The 27,848-nt window shown below is 23.3% G+C and overlaps 4 protein-coding genes across 4 annotated transcripts in view; all 4 read left to right on the forward strand.

The window, feature by feature from the left end:
• LOC128964661 (uncharacterized) overlaps positions 1-13,964 on the forward strand; it is a 37,663-nt gene extending 23,699 nt beyond the window's left edge. Inside the window, exons 3-15 of the mRNA XM_054311298.1 lie at positions 962-1,010; positions 1,175-1,276; positions 1,369-1,421; positions 1,510-1,612; positions 6,319-6,344; positions 6,489-6,523; positions 8,905-8,911; positions 9,424-9,591; positions 9,815-9,849; positions 10,115-10,199; positions 12,473-12,520; positions 13,466-13,585; positions 13,846-13,964. Of these exons, the coding sequence (XP_054167273.1) occupies positions 962-1,010; positions 1,175-1,276; positions 1,369-1,421; positions 1,510-1,612; positions 6,319-6,344; positions 6,489-6,523; positions 8,905-8,911; positions 9,424-9,591; positions 9,815-9,849; positions 10,115-10,199; positions 12,473-12,520; positions 13,466-13,585; positions 13,846-13,964 (950 nt within the window). The remainder of the gene's footprint in view (positions 1-961; positions 1,011-1,174; positions 1,277-1,368; positions 1,422-1,509; positions 1,613-6,318; positions 6,345-6,488; positions 6,524-8,904; positions 8,912-9,423; positions 9,592-9,814; positions 9,850-10,114; positions 10,200-12,472; positions 12,521-13,465; positions 13,586-13,845) is intronic.
• Positions 13,965-20,436: 6,472 nt separating this feature from the next.
• Positions 20,437-21,876, forward strand: LOC128964498 (protein TsetseEP-like). The gene is made up of 3 exons (XM_054311111.1): positions 20,437-20,558; positions 20,622-21,566; positions 21,677-21,876. The coding sequence occupies exons 2-3, from the start codon at positions 20,645-20,647 to the stop codon at positions 21,730-21,732; spliced, it is 978 nt and encodes a 325-aa protein (XP_054167086.1). The 5' UTR covers positions 20,437-20,558; positions 20,622-20,644; the 3' UTR covers positions 21,733-21,876.
• Positions 21,877-22,940: 1,064 nt separating this feature from the next.
• Positions 22,941-24,173, forward strand: LOC128964497 (spidroin-1-like). Its single transcript, XM_054311110.1, has 4 exons — positions 22,941-23,204; positions 23,274-23,402; positions 23,468-23,605; positions 23,660-24,173. Exons 1-4 carry the CDS (start codon positions 22,964-22,966, stop codon positions 24,142-24,144), a joined length of 993 nt encoding a protein of 330 aa, XP_054167085.1. The 5' UTR covers positions 22,941-22,963; the 3' UTR covers positions 24,145-24,173.
• Positions 24,174-25,149: 976 nt separating this feature from the next.
• LOC128964494 (spidroin-1-like) lies at positions 25,150-26,958 on the forward strand. Its single transcript, XM_054311103.1, has 4 exons — positions 25,150-26,016; positions 26,078-26,203; positions 26,316-26,459; positions 26,531-26,958. The coding sequence occupies exons 1-4, from the start codon at positions 25,266-25,268 to the stop codon at positions 26,911-26,913; spliced, it is 1,404 nt and encodes a 467-aa protein (XP_054167078.1). The 5' UTR covers positions 25,150-25,265; the 3' UTR covers positions 26,914-26,958.
• The last annotated feature ends 890 nt before the right edge of the window (positions 26,959-27,848 follow it).

The raw sequence follows: 27,848 nt of genomic DNA on the forward strand, positions 1-27,848 counted from the left end.
AAGTATAGCAACTATAATATTTTTAATACTAACTGTTATATTATTATATAGAGTACTGTACTGTATATTATTGTCAGTCAATCTGACTTTGATTTTAGTATTCAATGGTTTGTTTATAATTAAAATTCACGCTCTCATTGCACTATTAATTTGTGTACAAGTTTTGAATTTTTAAACAAAAAAATCATAGTTTAGTGTCTCTCATTTGTTATTAACAATTTGTATGCGAGAAAAAATAAAAGTGAAAGTCAGTGATATATATATATATACATCTATTGTATATATTTTATTACTGTATATATATATATCTTGTTTTTTTTTGTTTGTATGTAAAGTATATATCATAGTTTAACATAAGTATAGTACAATAATTGTAATTGTGTGTTACAGTTAGACATACAATTATAAATGCATAATAATTATATTTTCATTGAATCATAACAACAAAACTTATTATCGTTATTATTATTATTACAACTATTTATACTATACTTTCTACTCACTGTTTTGACAAATCTTTTAGCACTAAAAGCCTATGAATTAAAAAGTTGTTTTAAAAAATATATATATATTTATATGTATATATATATAGTCTATTGTGAGTTTAAGTTTTTTTATATTCAGAAAAATAAAATAAAAAATGTTATTCAATTACATCTTTTATTAAAAAGATGATATGTATTATACTTGTATTAAATGAGATAAAATTATTTTTTTTTATTTAAATACATTAGTGTTAGTGTCTATGTGTTTGAAAAATTAAATTTAAGTTTTTTTTAAAAACTAAAATAAAATTAGTTATATTTTTTTTAGAAAAGACACGGAATATTCTATGCAAACAATTTTTTTAACATCCAATTTAAAAGCCATTTCTCAATGACTGCTGAGAGACTCACACACATAACAACAACAACAAAAAAAACTAAACAAAAAAATAACACAATTTATTATACACTTATAGAAACCAGTACTTTGTTAAAGTTATTTTTTTTTGCATATAATCTAATCAAGTATTTAATTATTAAAAAAAATAAATAAATAAAATAAATAACACAATTATTTAATATAATAAATTTAAATTTAATACTAATTTATTTCAATTTAATTAAATTATTTTTTTTGAATACTATTTTCACATTATTTTTTTAAATATTTAATTTTCATATAATAATAGTCTTGAAGCCATCGATGTACCGGATCAGACACAGGCGGGTGAGAGCATTGAGATGACATGTAGTTTTGAATTAGACAATGAAAAACTATATTCAGTTAAATGGTATAAATATTATTATATTTAAAAAAATAAAAAATATATAATTATTTAAAATTATTTATCACTAAAATTTTTTATAAAAAATAAAAAAATAGGTACAAAAATGATGAGGAATTTTATCGTTACGTTCCGGCAGATTTTCCTCCAGGTTTTTTCAATCATCAATTGATTTTTTTTCCTTAAAATTATATATCATAATAATAATAACTATAATACTAATAATACCCAAAATTTAGCTCAATATCTACCGATGCCCGGCATCCGAGTAGATCTGTCCCGATCTGGTCCACACACAGTCTTCTTGAAAAACATTAACTTGAGTTCAGCCGGAATTTACAGGTATTTTTCCCACCAAAATAAATATATATATAACTAAAAAAATTAGTAATATATGATAAAAAAAATTATTTGACAACTATTTCTTGTTATGTTTTGTGAGAAATGTTTTGATTATTATTATTATGTGTTAAATGTGTTAGAAGTGTTAGGAGAGAGAGAGAGCAAAAAAAAAAGAGATTATTAAGCAATAAATCGAGTATTTAATTGTCTAACGGTGTGAGTAATAATAAATCAATTGATGTATACTATGTGTGTGTGTGTGTGTGTGTGTGTGTGTGTGTCGGGAGCTGACAACCACATATCGACATAACTACATGTGTGTGCATATATATACAGTATCTATATATGACTATGATTGCTTGGGCCAGCAGTTTGTCTATAATTCAATAGATATATATATAAAAGTAATAGTAATGTACATCTAAACCATACATAAATTCATAGTACAACTAACACACACACACACACACAATATTATATAATATATGGCAAACCATTGATGTGTATGTGGTTTTTTCAGAGATATTTGAGAAAAACTTTTTATTTTATTTTCACTCAAATATTTTTGCTTAGTATTAAAGCCATAAAAATATGTTTATATCGTTGCTTACAGTTGCCTACATGTACTGTAGTAGTAGTAGTAGTAGTAGTAGTAGACAGTCAGTCAGTTAGTCCTTAAGGAATCGTTTATTATTAAATGTATGCTATTTTTTGTGTGTGCATATAATTTAGTATAAATATAATATTATATATCTAATAATAAATGATACACTTGTTTTCATCACTCTCTGATAATAAGTGACATAAAAACAAATCATAAATTATCTCTAGTTTTTTTTAATATATATATATATTTATTTAATATATAATATTTAATATGATATCTTTATTTTACTTAAATTAAAAATACATTTTTTTGACGATAGAAAAAAAATCTGATATTAATTTAGTAATCAGTAGACAAGTTTAATATATAGTTATAGTTAATAGTAGTAATACTTTAGTAATAAGTAGTTAATCGACTTAACTATTGATTTATTATTATATATAATTTTTTAGTACTTAAACTAATACACACTATAAACGTATATTAATACTTATTTATTATATATATATATAGTATATAGATATATAATTTATATAAATATCAAAACCACATAAGATTCACATAAAAATAAATTACAAGCAATTAACCAAAAAAAAGTAAGACTAGATTTTTTCATCATTGACTACATCAACAACAACACTGAGTTAGTGGGTGAGTGAGAGAGAGAGAGAGAGAGAGAGTAAGAGATAGAGAGGCAATGATATAGTGTTTTAGGCCATCAAATGAATTACAAATCAAACAAATAAAAACAAAAAATAAATAAATAAATAGTAATGTTTGCGGAGCACTACTAATGACTCTGTGATACAAATATTTATCAATCATTCAAGTTTTCAAAACATAGCCAAACACTATACTAATAAAAAAATTAAAAAAAATTTATAGTTTTGAATATACAGTACAGGTATATATATATATATATACAGTAAAGCAGTAATGTTATACTTTAATTAGTTTATATTGTATTTTAAAAATTTTAATATATTGATATTTATTGCTAATTAATCTAGTGTTTTGCTTATTATGTGATAATTAATAATAATAATAGTATAAAAATTATAATTTTTATTATTTTCAGAAAAAGAAATTAATTGTTAATAATAGTGTAATAAAACAATTGATATTCACTTATAATATACGATTTATCAAACAATTATTGGACTATATTTTTAGTATAATTTATAATTATTTTATTTTCAAAAAACAATAAGCTATTTTGTTATAATAAATTAATGTTATATAATAATAATAATAATAAATTATATTCACACATAGATAAATAGATAGCAATAATAGGATATATTTATTTATTTCAATTGAATTATTATATTAATATTAGTAATATATTATTATTATTACAAAACATTTATTTGTTACAACAGATAACAAATCAAATAAATATATAGATATAGAAAAATACAACAAAAAAACTAAAATAAATAAAAGTAGGAAATATTATTTTTAACACAAAAAACCTATTTATAAGTTTTTACTCAAAATTGATGGCACTTTTGACTTGAAAATAATAATAAATACTTTACATTAAAGTTTAAGCGACTCTTTTTGTAAATTTTGATTTATTGTGTTTTTTTCTTCAATGAAATATATATATATATATATATATATATATATATATATATATATATATATATATATATATATATATATATATATATACTTTTCTCTTACTATTTAAACACATGTATTTAAAAATAAAACTACAGAAAAAATGTTAGTAAAACTAAAGGCACAAAAAAACATTTATAGACATCATATATATATATATATATATATATATATATATATATATATATATATATATATATAATAATAATATCATCATATTATTGTTGAAATAAATTTATGTTTTCATTCAATTTTGTCCATCAATTCACACACACACACACACAACATATTGTAAGCTATAACAGACAATATTGTATAATAATAATAATAATAATATAAACGATATGTAATATAATGTATATAAACATTAGATATAAACACTTATACTCTTAAAAAATGATATAATAAATTATATATATTTTTTTGTTTTTAAGAAATAAAACAATAATAAAAATGTAAACCATTTCTATCTCCAATTGTTAGTCTCTCTCTCTCTCTCTCTCTCTCTCTCTCTCTCTCTCTCTCTCTCTTACAGTTAGACTCTTTACTTAGACTTTAATTTTATTTTGTTATTTATATATTTATTAAGTAATAAAGACTACAATTTGTGGAATTATTTAATACTTTAGACTATTAATGTTTAGACAATATATATAAATATTATATATAATGATCTAATATATATATAAAAAGTTAAGCCCAGGTTTTAAACTCTTTATTGATTTAAAATATCAATGATGTCTATCAATCATTTGTTGTTGTATTTAAATTATAAAATTATAGTTTTGTTGTTGTTATTATAATAACTTTATTGTACAATAAAACTAAAAAAACATAAATTGTAATTTAATTGCATTGTGTTTTTTTGGTGTAATTTTGTTTACAGTATATTAAAAAATATATAGTTTTACAGATAAATCAATATAAAGTACTATATAATATAAATAACATTTACTTTTTAAAAAAAAAAAAACTATTTTTTCTATTTTTGTTATAAAGTTTTTTAATATTTAAGTTTTATTTTAAATAATAAATCTATGATTTACTGTATTTTTGTTTTTTAAATAACTGTACTCTACTATAAAATAAACAAACAAAAAATTATATTAAAATATTTTATAAATATATAAAATTATATATAAATCATATATCAATAACACACACACACACATACACACACATATATATACATACAGTACTTACACAATATTATCTTAATTATAGATATTAAGTCTATTAAATGAATTGGAGTTTTATGTAATTTTTTGCACCAAAAAAAACTATTCATTTATTTATATTTATTCAGTCATTTGTATCTCACATAACAACAACAAAATGAAATATTTCTATAATAACTATATTATTGTGTATTTAATATCAACTATACGGATATACAGTATTTGATATTATATATATATTTTAATAAGCCATACCATTCATATGGTATGTGCCCATTATGTATGTATGTATGTGTATGTGTATGTGTGTGTGTATCGGCTGTATATAAGTATACCCACTAACTAACTAACTAACTGTACTGTCGATTATATAACATATAAATATTATACAATATAAAACTTAATACAGCTAAATATATATATAATAAAATATATTGAGTGTATAGTTATATAAGAGTTTTGTTACTTAACTATTACAGAATTTCTACTGTATATAGTGTTGGGATAAATATCAATATTAAAATGAAATAAAACATCATATTTAAGACTCGAGTGCTTTTTATTGATTAATCTTTATATTATTATTATTATTATTATTATTATTAACTTTGAAACAGTGTAGTAGTTTTAACAAAAAAATAAGAGAAAATAAAACACAAATAATAACAAATAATAACAAACCATACATAAATGATAAAATAGATTTTTATTATTATTATTATTATTTTGTTTTTGCTTTCAATACACACACACACACATTACATATATTTATTATATAATGCATACATACCTACTGTACATAAATACATACATACATATGGATTATATGGTATCCCATAAAAGTAGTGAGTTTTATATATATAATATGTACAGAATATTCTCTCTCTCTCTCTCTCTCTCTCTCTCTCTCTACTATTTTAGTATTGATTTTATTATTATTATTATTATATTTAGTAAAAAACTAACAACAAAATAATGTTGAATCTATGATAATTGGAGAGCACTTAATGACCTAAAATCCTGACAATTTGGTCACTGAATTGTATAAATATAAATATATGTCTAATCCTTAGGAATTTAAGTTAATTTTCTCTCAAATAACTTAATAACTAAATAAAAATCTAATCTAATCTATAATATTGTCGAGTACTAGTTATTTTGCTTTTCTTTTATTACAATTATTTTTATTTTTATTAACTACTATTTAGACTACTATAGTATTATTATTATTATCATCTTATTTTTATGTGTATATATTTATATATTATTTTTTTATTATTTATTTATTTGCACAGATGCGAGGTGTCTGCCGAAGCTCCGGGTAATCATTGAATTACTACACAAAAAATATTTTTATTGTCTTTTATTTTAGTTATTTATTTATTTTTTTGTTGTTACTAACATTATTACCACTATTTTATTATTATTATTATTATTACTATTAATTTCATTTTCATCGCTCAAGAATTTACTACTATTGAGGAATTCAAAGAAATGAAAGTAAGTTTTAATTTAATATTATTTTATTTTTTTTGTATTTTGTGATCAATTTTTTCTATATATATATATATATTATGTACTGCTTATGTATATATATATTGAGTACCCATTGAATATCAACAACAATAATGAATGACATAACAAAATAAAAAAGATTTATATACATAAAAGATATGAGAAATATATATATATTTTTACAAAAAAAAAATTGAATTTTTTTTCATCCAAAACTATTATATAATTATTTTGAATACACAGACAATTTGATAAAGAGATTGTATGGAAAATATATATATATATATATAAAGTTTATATTTTTTGGTACAAATAGTAGACTTATTGTGTCTGTCATTGATAGGGCTTTTGAAATAAATAATGAAAAAAAACTACTGTATTATGATATGTATGTAATATATTGTATTTATATGTGTGCAACAAATACCTGACCAACAAATAACTGTATATCACTAAAGTATATCTATTTTTTCTCAATTTTTTTTCTAAAAAAAAATAAGTAAAGTTTTTTATGTTTGTGTAAAATATCAAACAAAATACTATAATAATTGCCAACAAATTTTACACATAATCGATGGTTAAAGATGATAGTAAAAGTTGAAGAGAGAGAGAGAGAGAGAGAAATTTATGTATAAAATCCATACTATCATCAAAAACGATAGATATATAGCTTACTGGCACTCACTTTAGTTTTAAACTCAAAATAAAAAATATCTTTTTTAAAAAAAATACTAACTTTCCATAAATAGACTGAGCTTTTAAAGATGTATATATACTGTTATAGACCGTATATATAATATATGTAATGATATATAAAGCTTATATGGTTAGTATCCATCCATACTATTTGAGTATATAAGTTATAGCACATATATATATATATAAAGTTTACTCTTTAACTCTCATTGATGTTATTTAGCAATACATTGAATGGTTAGAGAGAGAGAGAGAGAGAGAGAGAAAGAGATAGAGAGAGAGAGAGAGAGAGAGAGAGAGAGAGAGAGAGAGAGAGAGAAAGAGAGAGAGAGAGAGTAAGTAAAAAATCTATGAATGAGTGAGAAAATTGAAGCAAAAGTTTTTGAGATAAAACTATCGCTTTTCTGATCCGATAAAATCAAAGTTTAGTTATTTACCAGAAAACTATATAATAAGGCAAACAGTAAAACAAAAACACTAAAAACACTAAAAAAACAAAACAAAATATATATATATAGTTATGTACTGTACTTATAGTATAGAAAATTATTATATGTATGAATAAATAAAATCTATGACAAAATTTGTGTTTTATTTTTATTTTTGTTGATATACTACACAATGTATGTAAACACATACATACATAAATTATATAAAGTTTTAGATTTATTTATTTATTTAGTTTTTATTATTATTATTATTATAAAATAAAAAATATTAAAATTAATTAAAAACTTGTTTCACACAACATCAGACACAATATATTATATTATTGTTTTATCGCTTAATACTTGATTAGTAAAATAAAAAATTTATTTTATCGGACTTTTGTCGCTCAAAAATTGTAAGCCTTTTTAAAAAAAAAATTGGTAGCCTTTGAATAATAATAATAATAATGAAAAAAAATCTAACTCTAAATCCCATTTGAATTGATTTTTTTTGTGTTAGCAAAATAAAAATTGATATCATTATCAGTGACAATATAAGTAACACTAGAATAATGTCAATTGTTTTTATTAGTTTTTTGTTTTAAACAAAAAAAATAATATAAATTATATATAAAAACTAATATATCAAAAATGAGATTTTTATTATTATGTGCTTTTAATGTAAATACACACACAAAAAATTTACACACATTTGTAAATTAAATAAATTATGTAATATATATATATATATAATGATAATTCTCTAATGTATGATATAAACACATTTAAATATTATTATTAGTATTACTTATACTATAATTATTAATATTACTTATATTTATTATTAATATTGTCGCCATTGAATTATATAATCAAAATTTATTAATTAAAAACAACGACTCACCCCCTCCCCCCCCCCAAAAAAAAAGTAGTCAAATTTTTATCATCATTAACACAAAAAAAAAACTTTAATTAAATTATAAACTTAATACTAACAACAACATTATAAATTTATTATATAAGTCTCACACAAAAATGTGTTATCAATTATTTAAATAAAAAAAAATATTGGAAGAAAATACGTTAAATTTTTCTAATTTACATTACATAGAGAACCACCAAAAAAAACAATTATTTTTTTAGCATCAATTTTATGCAAATTATTTATTATCTTTTTACTACTAATACTACTTGAATTCTCACCGGAATTTAACACTTGTTTTAATTGATGATTTGTTTCAGGTATTTGGTAAGTGAATGATTAATTAACTACCAGTGAGTGATGCAGTGATGATGATGTGATGAGATGCCGGTGCTATTCATGGATGATATATACAGTATATACCAAATGAATGGCAAATTGATAGTACAATTGATTACATTCAGTCAGTCAATCTGTGTGTGTGCTTATGTATGTATGTATGTATGTGTGTGTGCTTATGTATGTATGTGTGTGCTTATGTATGGATGTGTGTGTGTGTGTGCTTATGTATGTGTGTGCTTATGTATGGATGTGTGCTTATGTATGGATGTGTGTGTGTGTGTGTGTGTGTTATGTATGTGTGTGCTTATGTATGTATGTGTGGTGTTATGTATTTAGAGATAATTAAGAAAAATCCAACTGTTATTTGAAGAGAGATAGAGAGAGAGAGAGAGAGAGAGAGAGAGAGAGAGAGTGAGTGAATGAATGAATGAATGAATGAATATAATGCTAATAAAATAGTAATAAGCATTGAATAATAATGTCTAACAAATAAAAAAAATGGTCGGACACACCAATTGTTGTCGTCCATTATTATCACCACTACTACTACTACTACTATCTACCAGTGCTTCCGAGTGAAGGGCCAAAGATTACCGGCAGTAAAGCCAATTATAATGTGGGAAGTCTTGTTGAACTCAACTGTATATCAGCTAAAAGCAAACCCGGTTTGTACTGTAGTATTAGTTTTTAGTATTATTATTATTATTATAATAATTATAATATAAAATTTTTTTTTTTAATTAATTTAATGCATTTTAAATCAATTACACCAAATGGTTTGGCGGCCTATTATTTATACAACACAAACACAACCATACATTTATACTGTATATACAATATATATATGCATATATTTATGTCTATATATATGTATGTATATATATATAGCGGCACTATTACGTTGGTACATTAATGAACAATCGGTAAATTAAACTTTTAATTAACCAAAAAAAAATAAAAATAAAAAATAATTTTAAGCGATAATTCATTTTAATTTAATACATTATTATTAACGCTTTTCGTGTTAGACTTTGAGTGAATTAATTTTTTAAAAAAAAATATATGTATAGCTATACTATGTTTTTTTAAAAAAAAAATGTATATATAATTTTCGTTTTAATTAGTAAATGTATTGCGAAAACAAACATTTTAAAAAAAAAATTAATTTTTATTATCAACTGATTATAGGCCGACAATAAGTACGAGTTTGCCTCCAATACTACCGTTCACTCCAATGGTTTGGAGACATCAACACTGGGACTCAGATTTATCGGTAAATATAAAATACATAACTGATATATAAATTTATATACAGTATATATATTATATTAATTTATTAGAATATTATAGTATATCATAATTATTAGTATTTTAATATTTATATTATTGAATACCTTTTCTGGTTATTAATTTTTATTTACACATCTCTATATAATACTGTATAATATTGTATTAAATAATAATTATTATTTAATGATTTATACCCTTTAATAAATCGGTATAGTATTTGTTATACTACTATATTATTATTATTATTATTATTACAGTATTATTATCATTATTTTCAATAATGAATACTTTCACCAGTTGTCTTAATTAAGTTATATTAGATGTCATTAACGCATAGATATATATATATATATAATTTTTGTTAAATAATAAAAAACTGTTTTTTATTTAATTTCTCGCGCAATGCACACACACACACACACACACACACACACACACACACACACACGCACATACATACACACACACACACACACACACACACACACACACACACACACACTCATACATACACATGAAAATAAATTTGCTTTTTAGCACAATTTGATCCTAAGAGTGACATTAATTTTAATAAACAAAAATAATAATAACAGTTAAGACAATTTATAAGCTCAATATAAATTTGTCTAAATCTTTATATATATATATATATATATACTGTACTATCTATCAGTAGTAGTTTTATTAAGTACAGTATTATTATTATTATTTCAATTTCAACAAAACAAAAAAATCAGTGAACTGTTTGACTGCTAAACTGAGAGATACTATTATACCAGACTATTATACAACATATTATCATATAATTCAAATTTATTTTCATTTTAAAATATATATATTCAATATATATATATATATATATATATATATATATATATATATATATATATATATATATATATATAAAATAATATAAGATATCGATTTAAAAAATAAAAGTAAAAATATATACTTTGTTTTTACTATTAGACCTACAAAAGACGGTTTGGATTAGCGTTTAAATTAATAACAGTAAAACAAAAATAAAAATTTGTCATAAATGTATAGACAATCTATAGGCACTTACATACACACACACACACACACACACACACACACACACACACACACACACACACACACACACACACACACACACTTGAGATTGAGTTTTTTTTCTCTCTCTCTCTCTTTCTAACAAACATATAATACCCGTCGTTTGACTTCCACTTATGGGAAATAATCTAAAAAAATTTGAATATTTAGCTATACTGTAGACTAATATACATACATACTATATACCGGTATATACAGTATACTATGTTTTTTTCTGCTACACTTAAGTGAAGGAAAAAAAAGTCTATTTACGATAAAGAGAGAGAAAGAGAGAGAGAGAGAGAGAGAGAGAGAGAGGGAGAGAAAACACAAAATTTAAATCCAATATAACTACAGTATATTTTATATATATAAAAGAAAATCTCTTGAATTTAATAAATAAAAAAACTATATTTTTTGAGCCAACAAAATATATACTGTATATAAAAAAAAAGAGGTACACCTATTGAGAGTTGAGATCTCATGAATAAATTTTAATAGTATTAGGTTTTACTATCAGTCTATTTATGACTCAATCAATGTTAATAACATCATTGCAGATAAACATCAATACTTTTATATATATATATTATATATATACAATATATACACTAAATATATATATATATATATATATATATGATATGATATTTATCCAATTTTTGAAACATTTGCTGCAAAATAAAAAAAAACATACACACAGTTTTACTTTAAATATTATATAATACAAGTTATTAAATATAATAAATATACAGTATATATATATACTGTATAAAAACCTATAACTAAGTAACTAACAAATTTTTTTTGTAGTAAATATTTTTTATGGCTATTTTAGCATTAATTCACTTTAACATCACATTATATATACATATATATATATAAAATTTAATATGAAAATTTGCAACCCAAATATCAATATTAATAATAATAATAAAAACAGTATTGCACAAATTTTTTTTTGATTTATAATTTTGTTTTTTTAATGCAAAAAAAATTTGCTATCAATTTTATTTTACTGGTTGTTAATCTATGATAATGAGTTGATATATTTATATAAATATATTTATTAAAAAAAAAATATTATTTGCATATTTACATTATAAATGCATAATTTCAATCTATAAATATCTTTTATTACTAATATTATTATTATTATTATTATTATTATTATTTTTACAGTAACTGAGGAGCATTTTCAATCAGGAAACATGAAGTTAAAATGCACCGGTAGGTCATGTCATTTTGCAAATTGCCAGACAATCATTATGACAAACATGACTTAATATACAGTAATATATAATATACTACTACTATATATTTTTATTATATATTGAATACTAGTATATATATATATATGAATTTTGATATAATAATTTATTATATTAGCAACGAAAAAACATTTTGTATTTTTTTTATTGTATAGTAAAAAATGATGATAAACACTATTAATCATAATGACAATATAGTTTACACACCATTAGTATAGAATTTATATATATATATATATATATATATTATTTAATATATATATATATGTTTTTAAAAATAAATAAAATTTACTTAAAGGCAAACTCGAAAACAACTAAAATTGCAATAATACCAACAAAAATAACACACACACACACAAATATTTATCATTTATAAATACAGGCAATATTTAGGACAGCATATATATATATATATATATATTGATATATATATATATATATATATATATATAATATATACTGTATATTAATATAGAAAATAGCAGAAAATTTATTAGAAAATATTACATGTTATATAATAATAATAATAAAAAGTTTAGTTAAAACAACATTTTTTATAGAAAAAAATATCTATTGATATTTTTTTATATATATAAAAACCTTTTAATAGTATTTTCTAGTGACACACATATATCACACCAAACACACACTACATGACCACACATATAGAAAGAGAGAGAGAGATATGATATAAATATATGGATAGAGATATCATAAGCCATAACATAGAGTGCTATGTTATCTAATAGTTGTTTTGTTTTTAGAAAGAAAGAGAGAGAGAGAGTATGTGTTAAAAAGTGTTTTTTATTACTTTATATATAAATTATATCTATAATAATAATAATAATAAACTGTGATATATATATATAAATTATATGTTGTTGTTATTGTTGTCTCCGGGAAGCGACCATCTCTAGGATGTATACCATGTCTAATGAAGAGCTGTTTGATGGCAATAGACAACAACAACAGTATAGAGAAAATAGTTACGAAAAAAATTATTATCCACTATTGAATCATCAAGGTTTGTAACCTTTTTACTAACATAAGACATACCTTTCCCTCTCCATACACCCCCAACTATATAAATACCTACATCACTACCACCACCACCAACATCAACACCATCACCACAACTATCACTTAATATAATAGTTACTGTTTTTTTTAATACTCTCTTATAAATATAAAAATATTATCATTACTGAACCATACTGTACATTGTTGTTGATATATATGATATATATTTTGTGTCATTATTTTTATTTATATATATATTTATAGCCACTTCTTCATCGTCATCGTTGTTGTTGTGGTCGCCGATAGTTTTTACAGTATATCCGCAACTGTTATGTACAACAATAGCACTTCAATTGCTTTTATGGCGACATTTGTATTCATAAAACACTATTATTATTATAACTACTACTCTTTAAAATAAAAATATATTAATACATAAATATATATATATTTCTATTTGTTATTATTATTATTATTATTATTAATATTAATATGTAGTTATAATTACACAAAAAAATTATTATTAATTTATTTCATTTTTATTTTTCAAATGAAAAATTATATAAATTATTTATATAATTATTATCATTATTATTATTATTATTAGTATAAAACATGATTAAAGATAAAATTGGTCTAACAGTGTGTGATGGGATTTTTTTTTAATATTATTATTTCAAAAATAAAATAATAAGTTTTGATTATATTATAATGTTTTTAAACATAAAAAAATCACAGTAACAACACTATAATATGATAATATCATCAATAAAAAAAAGTTTGCATTTAATTTACAAAATTATATATACATATATATTTACCATACATTGCATAACATACAAAATTATATGTCATTAATTTATAAGATAATTTATTGTACATAATATACAAATTAAACTTATATACAGTATTATATACTGTATATATATATATATTGTTATATAAATTATTAATCAATAATAATAATATTATAATAAAAATTTGGTGAAAATTGTGATAAACATTATGTATATTATACACACATATAAAACACACACACACACACATAAAATATATATTGATAACATACAGTATACACATATTATCTAAACAGTAATTATTAATCAATATAAGCAATCACTATATTTCATAATATTAAATACTAAATTATATATTATTTATTTCATAACAAGCATTTTAAATCATCTCAAATAAATTGTACCACAAAATAAAATGAAAAACTAAAAACATAATTATCATATATATAATACACAATACATACAACAATGAATTGTTAAACTCATTGTTAAAAAAAATACAATCATTAATTGTGCCTAAAATTTTTCAAAAACCATCAATTGTTAAAAACATTTTATTTATTTATTTAATTTAATTTAAACTAATAATTAAAACTTTTAATATATAAACATATATACACATTGAATAGATGAGATGTATAAGTGATTATTTATTTGTATTGAATAAAAGATAGATAGAGAGAGAGAAAAAATATATATATATAATTAAAAATTTCAGGTTTAATATTATATTAACAACTAATAGATTGTTAAAATAAATTCAAATAAAAAACAATTTAATTTATATATAACACAGTCATACAAACAAAATAAACAAAACAAACAATATATTTGAATGCAATTTTCAAACAATTAATTTAATTATGCATTTTCTTAATCACATTTTGCAAATTGTAATGTATTTAAGTTAAAATGCTTTTATATTGTATTTAAATATATTTAAATATATATAAATATATATTGTATATTATACACACATTTTGAAAAATTTTAATTTTTGCAATTAATTTTATTTTGTTTTTTTTTGAAAAAGAAATGACTTGAAACAAAAATAAATAAATAAATATAAGTTATATATATAAATAAATTACTTTTAAAATTAAATTTTGAAATAAAATTTCTTTTAAATATAAATAAATAAATTATTTAGTGCTCAGTATTACGATATAAATATTAAATATGTTTTTTAAAATGTATAAAAAAATTATTAATAAAAAAAATTATAAATATCTAAAATTTGATAAAATAAGTGATACAATTATTTTGAAAGTAAATGAAATTCAATGAAATGATAAAAAGTTTATTTCTTTATAAGAAAATACTATAAAAATATATAAAATATGATTGAAATGTATTGTGTGAGTAGTTTTTAAATAAAATTTTTATTTATACAAATTTTCAATGAAATTAACTTTTTTCAAAAAAAAATTAAGTTTTAGTAAATAATTTTGTTATATAAATAAAACTAATATTTATTAAATAATAAACTTAAATATAGCTTCAATTAACTTCAATTAATTATTAATTTTATTGATAACTAATAATAGTATTTAATAATTACTAGAATTTACTGCAAATTTCGATTAAAACATTTTTTGTGTTATATTTTTTTTAAAAAATGTAAATTTCTATTAAATAACAAAATATTTCTAAAATAAAATCTATTTTTTTTATTAAAAACTGATAGTTTTTTTTGTTAGGTATAACTATTACTACTATTACTATTACTACTACTACTAATAGTAGTAGTAGTAGTAGTGTATCGACAAAATTAATGATAATAACGATTTGTTCAAACACTTCACGTTTTTTGAGTTTTTCTAATCTAATTTACACCAAAAAATTTAAAGTCAAATGTTTAAGTTTTATTTCAAATTTTTTTCAAAGAAAATTATTATATATTTTATTTTCTTTATTTAGTTTTTTTAAAAGAGCAAAAACCAATGAGAAATGAAATTTACTTATAAATAAATATAATGCTAAATATATATATATATATATATATATATATATATATATATATATATATATATATATATATATATATATATATATATATAGTATAATCTAAATATAATCTTTCTAAACTTAAAACATAATAATAAATGTAATTGTAATACAAATGATATTACTATATATTGTATATAAAGTGAATAATGTTTGAAAGTTTAAGCAAAAAAATATAAAATTGTTTTAACATTTTATATATATATATATAAAGTACTGAAAAATATGATAGTTTCCGGTTATTTATTTATTTTTTTGAAACTATGATCTTTGCGACTAACTTTCAAAAAAAAATCAATGAATTATTCAATAAAAATAATAATTTTTACCCAACATTATCAACAACAACAACAACAAAATATATATACCATATATATATATATACTTTACAAATATTTTTTAAATAAATAAAATTTAGTATCATTTTTGAAAAAAATTAAAATATGATAACTATTTTACATTAATCTAATATTTTTTTTCAATAATGCTCCAGGTTAAATAATGATAATAATAAGATTACTGTATCTATTTTATACGATTATTACAACTATTATTATTATGACTTTTTAGGCTTTTATATATACATATTTAATACTTGATGTAATTAAATATCATATAAAATACATTCACCATTAATAACATTAATGTTAATTAGTTGAGCATTTGATTGTTGTTTTTTTTGTTGTTTGGTTTTATTAATGTAATTTTTTTTGTAGCCCAAAAAGCAAATGAATATTTAATATATTAGTTAAATAACACCACAGATACCAACACAACACACACACACATACACTAAAAACTGGTGGTATTTTAGGTATCAGCCCTTAAAACAAAAAACAAAGTTTTTTTTATCTCCATTTAACTACAGACTGATGATTAGCAAAAAGAGACAAAATTATATAAATATATATTTTTATAAAAAAAACAATACATTTAAAACTTACAATTAAATCTATATTTCTCTGTAGTTGTATTTTATATCTTATTATTAAAAAAAATTATATATTTCTGTTTATTTGTAAAATTAAAAATAAATTTGTACAAAAATTAACATTTAAAACTAGAAAAACTTTATTAATCATATTTGATAAAAAAAATAAATAAATAGATTTTTGAAAATTATTTAATTATTCTGGTAATCATTTAGATTTTATTGTATATTAAATATTATTGATAAGTTTTTTATAATATTAAAAATTTGTTAATTTACACTGTTTAAATGTAATAAACAAATATATATATATAGATTTAATTAATAAATTTGACCGAAATTTTTTTTTTGAACTCTGTATTTAATATATATACTGTATATATTACAAAACTAATTAAACAACACATAGATATATTGTATATAATATATTTATACTGTTTATTAGATACATTAGACGCTAATATTAATATATAATACATAGTATTAGATATATAAAAAAGATATACACATTTAATTAATACGTTTTTGTTTAATAATAATTTGATCGTTTGATAAATAAATAAAAAATGATATTTTATATAATATTTAATATTAAAAAATACATTTTTTTATTATGTATAATCTATATATATATATATATATCAACAACAAAAAATTATTGAACGTTTAGGGCATAGACTAAACTATTGAATTTATATTCATTATTAGAGAAAAATTTTGTTATATAGTAATAATAATAAAAAATAATAATATTAATAAAACCGATGATAAATGTTTTTGAATATTAAATTATGAGTCTAATAATGGCTACAATGAAATGTATAATCAATTTTTATGTATATAATATTAGCAATTTTAAGTTATTTATAGGCTCTATATATATATTATATATATATAAACTGCTTATATGTATTATGTAAATGTATATAAATATTATACATATAAAGTATATACTRTATATATATATATATATATATATATATATATATATATATATATATATATATATATTATATATTACAATTGAAAGCCTCTAATTTTATTATCATTGCTATGTTTATTGTTTAACGATATTTGTTTTGCTTTTCTATACAAAAAAATAAAATAAAAACCTAAGATAAGTGCTTATTGTTATTATATGCAAATAAATTATAGTATTTAGTAATACAATACCGTTTAGTTGATTGCTTAATTATGGCTATTAATAATATATATATGTTATACAATTATTATTATAATTATTAAAATGAAACTAAAAAAAACTTTTTTAATAATTTGAAACCTTTAAAAAATATATATATATAGTTTTGTTTATTTAATTTTAAATAAATAAATTTTGATTTAATAAGACAAAGAAATTTATAAATTTTTGAATACAAACAGTTTGTATTATTTTTAAATACTTTAAATACTATATTATTTTTATATTTTATAAATTAAATAGTTATACAAAAATAGGTATATTAATTGTATATCAAAATTACATATATATCTAAAAACTAAAATTGCATGAATTAATTATAATAATTAATTAATAACATTAATAACATTACAATATATTATTTAAACCAGGTTTTTATATATATTGCTATAGATTTTTGTATAGAAAATAAAAATTATTTTCATTAGAGAGTTTCATTGCATAGACATAGAGTATAGACTGTTTGAATATTGAATCCCAATAGAGTTTTCAAAAGTTTGTCTAAATATACTGTACTGTATTTTATTATGGTAACTGTGCTCTCTCATCCATCTAACGGTGCTCTCTATTGTATGCGACTATCAATCCTATTGACAATTAATTGAGAGAAAGAGAGCGAGAAAGAGAGAGAGAGAGAGAGAGAGAGAGAGAGAGAGAGAAAGAGAGATAATACAACAATCATCTCATATACCGCATCTCATCTGTCACTCAACACACACCTACACCTATCCATCCATTTAAAAGCCATTACCTTTTATCAGAGAGTTTATAGATTACAATATATTACACACACACACACACACACACACACACACACACACACACACACACACACACACACACACACACACACACACACAACACACACACACACACACACAGTATATACTAGTATATAAAGCTATCAATACTTGTCATACATATTTTATTAGCCATTTTTTTGTTAGGATATTTTCATTACTAAATTACTAATCGATATAAAGTTATATTTGTTTAATTATAATTTAATTATTTTATTTTTGCAAAACATTTGGTAACATTTAACATATATATATATATAATAAAATAATTTTTGTATAAATAATTCTAGATTTTAGATATAAAATAATCTGCAAACTTATAAAATACAAGAAAAAATTGACAATTAAGACAAATTATTAGTAGATATTATTTAAATTAACAAATTAAATGAAAGTATTTTAATTTGTTTATATTTTAAAAATTCTATATATTTTATCACTAAATTATAAAAAATAAAAAGTTATTAATAATTGCAAAAAAAAGATCTAAAAATGTAAATTAGTTTAACTATATTTTATAATTTTAATAAACATTTGTTAAATTACAGTATTATACGGTAAAATTTAATATAAGATACAATTACATTGAAATCATCAAATAATTTCAATTAAATATGTAAAACGTAAATAAAATATATATATAATATAGAGTATATTATACAAAATAATTTTAATAATTTAAAATTTGTTAAAAAATAGTATAGGTAGTAATTAAATTAAAAATTATTTTTTACATATACAAGTACTCTTATAGTTTCCAAATACAGTATATAAATTAATATATATATATATAATAGATTATATATTATATTTAAAAAGTATTTAATAAAAAATAATTCAAATAACATACTACTTTTAATAATAAGTTTAAATTGATTATAAATTTTAAAAAATAATAATAATAAAACATTTGTAAACTACTAAATTTTAACCCTAAACTTTTTTTTTACTAATTTATATTGATTAATATTTTTTCAATAATTTAAATTAAATATAATTAAGCAATTATTAACGTCAATCGTTTTTGATGAAATCAGTCAAAAAAAAAATATTATAATTGTAATTAAAACTAATGAAATTCAATACAATTATTTTTTTTAAGTACCTTATGGTCTGTCTCTCCTTAAAAATCTTTTTAACCATTAAATGCTAGTTTCAGTCTTAGTTTATCTCTATTAGTCAATAGGCATAGTATTAAACTTCAAAAAAATAATTGTTGTTATAATAAAAGCTAAATAAAAGTATAGTTTATATATATTTATACAAAATTAAATAATTTAACTAAATTTAAATATCTAACCCAGAGCTACAATAACAACAAACAAAAATGGGTCTATCATTGTTGGCTATGGTGTTGGTCTTAAGTTTGGTTGGACACGGTTTCGGGGCACCCATGCAACCAATGGGTCAAATGCAAATGCAATTTCAATCGGGATTTGGTGGCCAACAACAACAACAGCAGCAACAAAGTGGCGGTTTCGGTGGTTTTCAGAAACAGATGCAACAGCAAGTGATCAAAGGTTTCGGCGATAATGATGGCCAACAAATGCAACAACAACAGCAACAGATTGGCGGTAGTCATCCACATAAACATCACCACCATGAGACACAATCAACACAACAACCAACACAACAATCAACACAACAAACAACACCACAACCACAATCCCAACCACAATCCCAACCACAACCACAACCACAACCACAACCACAACCACAACCACAACCACAACCACAACCTGAAGTACAACCTCAAGCTCAACCTCAACCTCAACCCCAAGCCCAACCTCTACCCCAACCTGAGCTACAACCTCAAGCCCAACAACCTCAAGCCCAACAACCCCAACACCAACAACCTCAACAACCCCAAGCCCAACAACCCCAACCTCAACAACCCCAAGGCCAACAACCCCAACAACCCCAACCTCAACAACCCCAACCCCAACCTCAACAACCCCAACCTCAACAACCCCAACCCCAACCTCAACAACCCCAACCTCAACAACCCCAACCTCAACAACCCCAACCTCAACAACCCCAACCTCAACAACCCCAACCTCAACAACCCCAACCTCAACAACCCCAACCTCAACAACCTCAACCTCAACAACCCCAACCTCAACAACCCCAAGCCCAACAACCCCAACCCCAACCCCAACCCCAACCCCAACCCCAACCCCAACCCCAACCTCAACAACCCCAACCCCAATCCCAACAGACAACAGCTCAACCAAATGGCTCAACACAAGGTATTCATAATCATTGTCTAATAATATAAATATATATTATGTCATAACATACCTTTCCATTAATTTGATTATCCTTTTATTTTAACCCATTTTCTATTATTATTCAATAGGACCTAATGCTGTCACCGTTCAAACAGAAGGTTTAGGCGATGTTTTAGGTCGTTAACAACAATAACAAGTTGTTATAATAGGATAGCAATAATAAAATATTTATTTTTAAAAAAAATATTGTTTTCCCACAAATAATATTATTTCTACTAATTTAATGTATAATAAAAAAAATTAATTAAATTATTATGTATTTATTGATTGTTAAATTGATTAAATTAAATATGACTCAAAATATGACTATAATTTAATTAATAAATGAATAATTACTTTATAACTAATCAATAGTTAATTATTTTTTTTTAAAAAATACTATTCATATGAATATTATGATATAAAATAAATTTTATTCAATTAATATGTAAATCAATAATAATAGTGGGATTATATTAATTGATCATTGATTTTTATTTAAAAAAAGTTATTTATAAATTGTCAATGTCCTAAATTATTTATTTAAAAATTTAATTGTGAAATAAAATGCAATTTTTAACAATACTAATTCAATTAATTATAATTAATATTAAATTTTATGACATTTAATTAGCTAAAGCGCCATTTTACTGATATATATACTACTACTAATAATAATTTAATTAACTTTTTTTTTATTAACTATAGTGCAGTTAGTAATATTTAATAATTATAATTATAATAAATAATATATATTTATAAATTTATATAGTTTAGTCACTTTAATATATATATATATATATATATAAAAGTAATGTATTATATTTTCTAATAAGTTATCAATTTTTACATTTAATAAAAAAATTAAAAAAAACAATTAAATATAAACTGAATTATAAATTAATTATTCAAAAAATATGCACTAATATATAGATAGTTAACAAAAAAATATCTATATATACAATATATATGATAAAAAATTTTTTTATTAAATAATAAATTAAATTATCAATAAACAAAATGGCGAAATTGATAATTAAAAAAAAACTATATATTATTTTTAATAATAAGTCTCACATTTGTCGACACGACATCACTTGTATGTGTGTGTTGTTGGGTCACATCCGACAACAACAACAAAAAAATAGTTTTTTTTAAAAAACTTTATGAAATTCAATACATAACCTTATGGTGTAATTATAATCATACTGTTTGACGACATTTAAACATCAAAAAAAACATACCGTTCCTTTTCCATAGTCATAGCCAGTCGGCAACAACTGGTTAACATAAAATTATATATATATATTAAAAAATATATAAAAAACTAATTAATTAGTTATATATATATATATCTTTAAAAAATTATATTCAAAATGTTGCCGAAATTTGTTATATTATTGGCGCTGTTGTTAAAACTAGTAGCCGCTACTGGTTTCGGTGGTTTCGGCGGTGGCCAACAACAAGCGCAACAACAACATGCACTGTATGGAGGTTTGGGTGGTTTTGGAGGTTCCGCACAACAGCAGCAGCAACAACAGGCAGGGTTGGGTGGTTTTGGAGGATTGGGTGCTCAGCAGCAGCAGCAGCAACAACAACAGGCAGCTCTAGCAAACGGTAATTATATCTTATATATATATATATATATACTAACTATATATGTTATCTGTCTTTATTATATATAAGGTCTCGGAGGCTACGGTGCCGGATTGGCAGCCCAACAACAACAGCAACAACAAGCAGGGTTGGGTGGTTTTGGAGGATTGGGTGCTCAACAGCAGCAACAACAACAACAACAGGCAGCTCTGGCAAACGGTAATTATATCTTATATATATATATATACTAACTATATATGTTATCTGTCTTTATTATATATAAGGTCTCGGAGGCTACGGTGCGGGACTGGCAGCTCAGCAACAACAACAGCAGCAACAACAAGCAGGGTTGGGTGGTTTTGGAGGATTGGGTGCACAGCAGCAGCAGCAACAACAACAACAACAGGCAGCTCTGGCTAATGGTATTTATATATATATAATAACTATATATGTTATCTGTCTTTATTATGAATAAGGTCTCGGAGGCTACGGTGCGGGACTGGCAGCTCAGCAACAACAGCAACAACAAGCAGGGTTGGGTGGTTTTGGAGGATTGGGCGCTCAGCAGCAGCAGCAACAACAACAGGCAGCTTCTGGCGCTTATGGAGGTCTCGGTGGCTACGGTTTAGGACTGAGTGCCCAACAACAACAACAACAACAGCAACAACAAGCTGGGTTGGGTGGTTTCGGAGGGCTAGGAGGGCTAGGAGCTCAGCAGCAACAACAACAACAGTCAGCTATTGGTGCTTATGGAGGTCTCGGAGGTTATGGTTTGAATGCACAACAACAACAGCAGCAGCAACAACAACAAGCAGGGTTGGGTGGTTTTGGAGGACTTGGAGCTCAGCAACAGCAGCAGCAACAACAGGCAGCTATTGGTGCTTATGGAGGTCCCGGAGCCTATGGTTTGAATGCACAACAACAACAACAGCAACAACAACAAGCTGCATTGATGGGATAATAATAATAATAATAAAAATTTTAAAACATATAAATGAGATTTAATTTTTATTAATAAAACTATAATTATTATGATAATGATAATAATAATAATAATAATATAGATAAAAATTAACTTATAAATTATTTTAAACAAATATATATACTGTATAAAATGTATATTGTTTATAACAAAAAAATTTTTATAAAATAATTGCAATTATTTAAACTAAAAACAAATTCAGAATTTTGATTAGAAATTATTTTTTGACCATTTATTATAAAAATTTTTAATTAATTAATTAATTATAATAACTACTAATATAATAATAGTCATATCATAGAGTTTAATACAGATTACAATATTTTTGAAGTGATTACTGTAATGATTAATAAATGTAAAGTAATTTTAAGTTTAAAAAGACATATATAATATTGGAAACCAATTTAAACAAAATAAAAATTAATTTATATTAATTTTTTTTGGTAATCATATTAATTAATCAATAAATTAAAATATATTTACAATTTTTTTAAGAAAAAAAAACAAACTATAATAAAAATAATTTAAATATTATTTTTTTTGTATATTATTAAGTAAAGTTTTAATGCAATTTAGTGATATGGTATGTAATGATTTTTAATGATTTACAATATGTTAGCTAACTATCTTACAGTTAGTAATTAATTAAAAAAAAATTTTTTTTGCTTTAATAATAATCTAATATTAAAAAACTATATATAATATATAAACTATAATATTGTAGAATAGATAATAAAACAAATAATTAAATTGTTTAAAATAGTTATATATATATAAATACTAAAACATTTAATTGTTAATAGAATTTTAAAAAATAGTTTATTTTTTAATATATATATTACAAAAAATAATTTCAACTTTTTTTTTGTCGACATCACTTAAAATCATTAGGAAAGAAAACACAATGAAATTCAATACCTTTTTTTTGTTGTTGAAGAACCTTATGTGGTGTAAAAAAAACCTACCGTTCCTAAAGTCATAGCCATAAAGCTAACCGGAAACTACTGGTTACAGAATTAATTAAAAATTAAAAGAAAATATATTTATAAAAAATTAAATAAAATAATAATAGTTTTAAATTATTCAACAACAAGAAAAATATGGTCAGAAAAATTGGTATATTATTGACACAGTTGTTGTTGTTGATGGCGGTGTTGAACGTACTGTCCGCTAATGGTCATGGTTTGGATTGCGATAATCGGCGACCACAACATAACCAACAACAACAACAGCAACAACAACAACAAGCTGGGGGTAGATTTGGTGGACATTTAGGTAGTTTTGTTGGTGGTCTACTAAACAGGAAACCAGGCTTTGGAGGATTTGGTGGCCAACAACAACAACAACAACAGCAACAACATTGTGCACCTGGAGGTTGGCATGGATTTGGTGGTTCTCGACAGCAGCAGCAGCAGCAGCAACAACAACAACAGGCAGGAGTCGGTGGCCATGGAGGACTGGGAGCTCAGCAGCAGCAGCAGCAACAACAACAACAGGCAGGAATCGGTGGCCATGGAGGACTGGGAGCTCAGCAGCAGCAGCAGCAACAACAAGCAGCTACTGGCGCTTATGGAGGTCTCGGAGGCTATGGCTCAGGACTGGGTGCCCAACAACAGCAACAGGCAGCTACTGGCGCTTATGGAGGTCTCGGAGGCTATGGTTTAGGATTGGGTGCCCAACAACAGCAACAGCAGCAACAAGCAGCTACTGGCGCTTATGGAGGTCTCGGAGGCTACGGCTTAGGACTGGGTGCCCAACAACAGCAGCAACAACAAGCAGTGTTGGGTGGTTTTGGAGGACTTGGATCTCAGCAACAGCAGCAACAACAACAACAGGCAGCTCTAGCAAACGGTATTTATATTTTTTAAATATATAATAACTATATATGTTATCTGTCTTTATTATGAATAAGGTCTCGGAGGCTACGGTGCGGGACTGATAGCTCAGCAACAACAACAACAAGCAGGGTTGGGTGGCTATGGAGGGCTTGGAGCTCAACAACAGCAGCAGCAACAACAACAAGCAGCTCTTGCACCGGGTATTCATAGTCTTATTTATTTGTCATTACTGTTTTTCTGCTAATTTTTATCACTATTATTTAAAAAACCATATTTATAATATAAACTCTGCTGTATGTAATTGTGGATCAGGTATTGGAATCGGTGGTCCCGCAGTCTACGATACTGGACTGGCAGCTCAGCAACAACAGCAACAACAGGCAGGAATCGGTGGCTATGGAGGGCTTGGAGCTCAACAACAGCAGCAGCAACAACAACAGGCAGCTCTGGCTAACGGTATTTATGATTTTTCATATATATAATATAAACACTATATATATGTGTGTGTGTGGTTGACTATGATTAAGGTATCGGAATCGGTGGTCCCGGACTATACGGTAATGGACTGGCAGCTCAACAACAGCAACAACAAGCTGGGTTGGGTGGTTTCGGAGGGTTAGGTGCTCAGCAACAGCAACAACAACAAGCAGCTACTGGCGCTTATGGTGGCGGTCTCGGAGGTTACGGTTTAGGACTGAGTGCCCAACAACAACAGCAACAACAACAAGCAGGGTTGGGTGGTTTTGGAGGACTTGGAGCTCAGCAACAGCAGCAGCAGCAACAGGCAGCTATTGGCGCTTATGGAGGTCCCGGTGCCTATGGTTTGAGTGCACAACAACAACAGGCAGGGTTGGGTGGTTTTGGAGGATTAGGAGCTCAGCAGCAACAACAAGCTGCCATGGTCGGATAATAATTATAATACTAATATCTGTATAAAAATAATAATAATATATATATATATATATAAATTTGTAAAAACATTTATTCAGGAGATTAATTCAAAGTTTCAACTATCATATACTAATGATTAAATAAATTAAATGTTTAACAAAAAAAACAATTATATTTCTATTATAATGAGTAAAAAATTAAATTTTTTTAAAATTAATTAATTAAAGTTTAAGTATTTTTTTAGTTATAATATTTATGTTTAGTTATATTTTATTTGTAACATTGATTATTTTAAATGTTATGTTTATACAATAATAGTTAATAGTTTACTATAATATCATAATTTAAGTTTATATACATTATAAACAATAGTATGAAATATCGCCAATAGATGTTTGTATGTGTTTTACTTGATATTTATGTGTTTTGTATTGAATATTATTATTACAGTTATATTAACTAAACTTTAATACACTGTATCATTCATTTAATTGATTATTTATTTATAAATACAATTTGACAGAAAAAAGTTTCAAAAAAAAGTTTAGTTTCAAAATTATTATTAACGATTTATTTTACTATATATATATATATATATATATATATATATATATCATCTATATATATATATACGGTATATACTGTATAATTAGTTAGTGACTTGAAAAAAAACTTATTGCAATTAATATAAAACTTGATAAAAGACTAATATATTGATTTGAATTGTAAGTACCGTTAAAGGAAAGGGAGATTCAATGATAGGGGCACTGAATCAGTGAGTATATCATTCATTTAATTTCTCATTTGGCATCAGTTTGTCTCCGATAGGCTTCCGGACTACTGTTTCGGTCATTAGTTTGACGAATAGCTTTCTTACAGTTTATTACTACATCTCTTAGCCCCTCTCTCTCTCTCTCTCTCTCTCTCTCTCTCTCTCTCTCTCTCTCTCTTGAT

The sequence above is a fragment of the Oppia nitens genome, unplaced genomic scaffold (genome assembly GCF_028296485.1).
Source record: "Oppia nitens isolate AA-2021 unplaced genomic scaffold, nextdenovo-longstitch-racon4-pilon3 scaffold9_pilon_pilon_pilon, whole genome shotgun sequence".
Lineage (NCBI taxonomy): Eukaryota > Metazoa > Arthropoda > Arachnida > Sarcoptiformes > Oppiidae > Oppia > Oppia nitens.